The 5,117-nt window shown below is 58.7% G+C and overlaps 1 protein-coding gene across 3 annotated transcripts; it reads left to right on the forward strand.

The window, feature by feature from the left end:
• The first annotated feature begins 1,393 nt into the window (after positions 1-1,393).
• LOC123168210 (FT-interacting protein 1) lies at positions 1,394-4,727 on the forward strand. 3 transcript variants are annotated; one of them, XM_044586086.1, is made up of 3 exons: positions 1,394-1,797; positions 1,897-1,966; positions 2,095-4,727. In XM_044586086.1, exon 3 carries the CDS (start codon positions 2,152-2,154, stop codon positions 4,594-4,596), a length of 2,445 nt encoding a protein of 814 aa, XP_044442021.1. In that variant the 5' UTR covers positions 1,394-1,797; positions 1,897-1,966; positions 2,095-2,151; the 3' UTR covers positions 4,597-4,727. The 3 variants fall into 3 exon arrangements, with proteins under 3 accessions (XP_044442021.1, XP_044442020.1, XP_044442019.1); XM_044586085.1 differs by having other exon boundaries at positions 1,394-1,966; positions 2,091-4,727; XM_044586084.1 differs by having other exon boundaries at positions 1,394-1,966.
• Positions 4,728-5,117: the final 390 nt, after the last annotated feature.

Here is a 5,117-nt window from a genome sequence, read left to right on the forward strand (position 1 = left end):
AAGAAGCTGGAAATTGAGAGGGAGAAGATCGAGTTGGAGAAGCAACAAGCGGCGATCAAATGGGAGCTCGAGAAGGCCAACACATTTGGCGACATAGAGCTTGAGAAGGAGAGGTTGCAACTCGCACGGGACGCGGAATATGCGAGGATCATGTTGGCGGACGAGACCCTCTGTGATGAGCATTCGAAGAAGTGGCTTGTGGACAAGAAGATGGAGATCAACGATCGTAGGAAGTACGAGGCGGCGAGGGCGGCTGTGGCCCGGATGCAGTCGGAGGAGGCGGCCCGGATGCAGGCGTTGCAGGCAGTCCGGATGTAGGCGGAGCAGGCAGCCCGGATGCAGGCGGAGTAGGACGCATTCCGCCTGGAGCAAGACGCATTTCGCTCAGAGCAGGCGCCGAGCCAGTGATCAGAGGCCATCCGTCACGCTCGGACATTGATTTCATTTTGCCATGTCTGATTTGTTGAACTATGATGTTCTTTGCTTTGCTTCAAACTTTGGCATTCAGACAGTTTGTACCGTATAATCGACGTGCATGGATTGCATGTATTTGTGGATCGAATTTTGCGGTATGTAGATGTGCGGCGCAACATTTGAGGGGTGGCCAGTCAGTGCCCGCGGCGCGTTCGCGGGCGTTTGAGGGACCGGATTTGTCAAGTCCGACTGGAGATGGCAATTTTCACCCCGCGGAAGAAAAACTAGGCAATTTTCAGTGTAAGATAAGATCAGAGAAGGGTACGTGATGCAACCATGAAATCATCCGCCCGTAATGTGCTAATCACAAGAATTGGGATCCGTTTCCTGTTTCTCTCCGGTTTCAAACATGCTGCAAGTGGAGGCGAGATGAGAATCATATTCCCTGCGATCGTTTCCCACACACCTGCCACTTGCCAGTTGCTAGTATCACCCCGGCCGGCATGGAATAAAGGCAACTTCCGTCCGCTTCCTTGCTAATTAAGCTTACACGATACACGCACCCCATGCACGTACCCACGCACGTACTTCACCATTTTTCGCCCCTCCAGCTAGCGCACAGTGAGCACCGAATTCCTCCAGCCCTTGACCTCCGATGCAATGCAACCAGTGCACCGTACTGTCTCCATGAGTGCACCAGGGCACCGTGAAGCCGGAAATTTACCCTGGCATGCACGTGGTCACCGCTTGATCCCTCTCCCCTGCACGTATAGTTGTATACTCGTCGCTGTACAAAAGTTGGTTCACCGGAGCCAAAGCTAAAGATCGATCGATCGATCATCGGTGGGGGTAGAGAAAACCGCATAAACAAAGCCCATCCCACAGACCAAAGAATCGATTCGATTCCCCGTGTGGAGATGATGATATCTTTACTTAGCGCGCTCGTACCACTTTTAATCGCCTTTCCTCCCTCGTTCGATCTCCGCTAATTTCCCGTCGCTGGCTCGCCTCTCAGCTCAAAAGAACCCTAGAAAGGCTGCCTAGCTTCTCCCTGAAACTACTTTGGAGCTCTCATGGATCACACAAAGGCAGATTAAGCTGTCCGTGTACACACACACACATACTGACAGACAGGTTCGGCTAGCTTAGTTGTGTAGATCGCGACCCTGCGTATACCTTCCTTCTCGCCGGGGTCTCCGCCGGCCGTCGCTTTGCTTGCCGGCAAGGCTTCCCGGATCCTCCCCTTCCTCCCAGCTACATTTGGCCTCACCGAAAGCTGCTCTGCTACTGCTAGCCTGCGCGTGACAAGGCTTCTGCGTGCGTGGCTTCGTGCATGTGTTCGCGCGGCCAGGGTGGCGCTCTAGCGCAAGCTTCTTCTTGGCGGTACTAGTTTCTTGCTGCCGCATATATGCCTGGCTCGCGCGTCGCCTGCCATTTACGCTTGCTAGATGAACGCCGCATGCCACTGTTGCTGACGTGCAGGGCCTGATCGACCAGAGTGTACGTGCTGCGAATCTCTTTGGACGTTGATCCGTTCGTCTTGGAAGATTGGGTGAGTGGGTCAAAATTAAGATGATCTTTCAATGGTGAAATTGTATTGTGTTGTATAGTTTGTTTCATGGTGTTTTATTCGATCTGAAATGTGTGTCTATTGTCTCTGTTTTGCTGGGATGGAGACAGGAAGATCGAACCTGCTGAGACGTGGTGCTTGATCGTGGTTGAGGTGATCGAGGAAGGATGGGCGGCAACCATGAGGCGCACCACGAGGACTTTCAGCTCAAGGACACGAACCCGCTGCTGGGCGAGCAATGGCCCAAGGGGGCGGCGGGCCCGGCGCGGCCCGCCGTGGGCGGCGGCATCGCGGGGTGGCTGGGCATGGACAAGCCGTCCAGCACGTACGACCTGGTGGAGCAGATGTTCTTCCTCTACGTGCGCGTGGTGAAGGCCAAGGACCTGCCGCCCAACCCCATCACCGGCGCGCCCATGGACCCCTACGTGGAGGTGAAGCTGGGCAACTACAAAGGCACCACCAAGCACCGCGCCACCCCGGAGTGGGACCAGGTCTTCGCCTTCTCCAAGTCCCGCGTCCAGTCCAACGCCCTCGAGGTCTACCTCAAGGACCGCGACATGCTCGGCCGCGACGACTACGTCGGCCGCGTCCTCTTCGACCTCGCCGAGGTGCCCACCCGCGTGCCGCCCGACAGCCCGCTCGCCCCGCAGTGGTACCGCCTCGAGCAGCGCCGCGGCGGCGACGCCGGCTACAAGGTGCGCGGGGAGCTCATGCTCGCCGTCTGGATCGGCACCCAGGCCGACGAGGCCTTCCCCGAGGCCTGGCACTCCGACGCCGCCACCGTGCGCGGCGAGGGCGTCGCCAGCGTCCGCTCCAAGGCCTACGTCTCGCCCAAGCTCTGGTACCTCCGCGTCAACGTCATCGAGGCGCAGGACGTGCAGCCGCAGTCCCGCGGCCGCGCCCCCGAGGTCTTCGTCAAGGCGCAGCTCGGCAACCAGGTCCTCAAGACCTCCGTCGTGCCCGCGCCCACGCTCAACCCGCGCTGGAACGAGGACCTGCTCTTCGTCGTCGCCGAGCCGTTCGAGGAGCAGCTGGTCATGACGGTGGAGGACCGGGTGTCGCCGCGCAAGGACGACCTCCTCGGCCGCGTCCAGCTCCCGCTCACGCTCTTTGAGAAGCGCCTCGACCACCGCCCGTTCGTGCAGTCCCGGTGGTTCGACCTCGAGAAGTTCGGCATCGCCGGCGCCATCGAGGGCGAGACGCGGCGCGAGCTCCGCTTCGCCAGCCGCGTCCACGTCCGAGCCTGCCTCGAGGGCGCGTACCACGTCATGGACGAGTCCACCATGTACATCAGCGACACCCGCCCCACGGCGCGGCAGCTCTGGAAGCCGCCCGTCGGCGTGCTCGAGGTCGGCATCCTCAGCGCCACCGGCCTCCAGCCGATGAAAAAACTGGAAGGCCGGGGAAGCACCGACGCCTACTGCGTCGCCAAGTATGGGCAGAAGTGGGTGCGCACGCGCACCATGATCGGCACCTTCAGCCCGACGTGGAACGAGCAGTACACGTGGGAGGTGTTCGACCCGAGCACCGTCATCACCATCGGCGTCTTCGACAACTGCCACCTCGGCGGCGGCGGCAACGGAAACAACGGCGGAGGAGGTGCAGGAGGAGGAGGAGGGCCTCCGGCGAGGGACGCACGCATCGGCAAGATCCGCATCCGCCTATCCACACTGGAAACCGACCGCGTGTACACGCACGCGTACCCGCTGATCCTGCTGACGCCGTCGGGGGTGAAGAAGATGGGCGAGCTCCGGCTGGCCGTGCGCTTCACCTGCCTCTCCATGATGAACATGGTGCACCTCTACACGCAGCCGCTGCTCCCCAAGATGCACTACCTGCACCCCTTCACGGTCACGCAGCTGGACGCGCTCCGGTACCAGGCCATGGGCATCGTGGCGGCGCGGCTGGGCCGCGCGGAGCCGCCGCTGCGCCGCGAGGTGGTGGAGTACATGCTGGACGTGGAGTCCCACATGTGGAGCATGCGCCGGAGCAAGGCCAACTTCTTCCGCGCCGTCTCGCTCTTCTCCGGCGCCGCCGCCGCCGCGCGGTGGTTCGCCGACGTCTGCCACTGGAAGAACGTGGCCACCACGGCGCTCGTGCACGTGCTCCTCCTCATCCTCATCTGCTACCCGGAGCTCATCCTCCCCACCGTCTTCCTCTACATGTTCATGATCGGCCTCTGGAACTACCGCCGCCGCCCGCGCCACCCGCCCCACATGGACACCAAGATGTCCTGGGCCGAGGCCGTGCACCCAGACGAGCTCGACGAGGAGTTCGACACCTTCCCGACGTCGAGGCAGCAGGACGTCGTGTACATGCGCTACGACCGGCTGCGCAGCGTCGCCGGCAGGATACAGACCGTCGTCGGCGACATGGCCACGCAGGGGGAGCGGCTGCAGTCGCTGCTCAGCTGGCGCGACCCGAGGGCGTCCTGCCTCTTCGTCTTCTTCTGCCTCATCGCCGCGGTGGTGCTCTACGTCACGCCGTTCCGGGTCGTGGCGCTCGTCGCCGGGCTGTTCCTGCTCCGGCACCCGCGGTTCCGAACCAAGCTGCCGGCCGTGCCAAGCAACTTCTTCCGGCGGCTGCCGTCGCGGGCGGACAGCATGCTCTGAATTACTATGAGTGACCTACTCCTATAAGGCTTGTTCTTCGATCGGGTCAGAATCCAGACTTCTGATTTTCTTTTTCCAAGTAAAAAAAGACTCTGATTCGTTTTCATATGAGAGTGTTTGTTAATTATAAATGCTGAGTTTGAACACTGTGGGTTTGAGAACACCCCCCGTGTAAGTGTAACTATGTTTGTCTCGAGAAGAATGGCAATAATTGCATGCTTGAAGCTATAGGAATAAAAATGTTTTTTTATGAAGGCAATATATGAATGGAATTGCTAATTCACATCTTCTATAAGTTCTTAGGCCTTCTTTGGTTCATAGGGTAAGAAAATCGTAGGAATAGAAAAGTCATAGGAAATGAGATGACATGTATCTCAAATCCTATGAGTAGAAATAGGAAAGGAGATGCCCTTTAATTCACATCATAGGATTTTTTCTATTGAGTCTAGGCTAATGTTTATTTTCCTATGAAATATGGAGGATAGGAAGAATTCCTTCATAGGAATAGGATTCCATTCCTA

This window comes from Triticum aestivum, chromosome 7D (genome assembly GCF_018294505.1).
Source record: "Triticum aestivum cultivar Chinese Spring chromosome 7D, IWGSC CS RefSeq v2.1, whole genome shotgun sequence".
NCBI lineage: Eukaryota > Viridiplantae > Streptophyta > Magnoliopsida > Poales > Poaceae > Triticum > Triticum aestivum.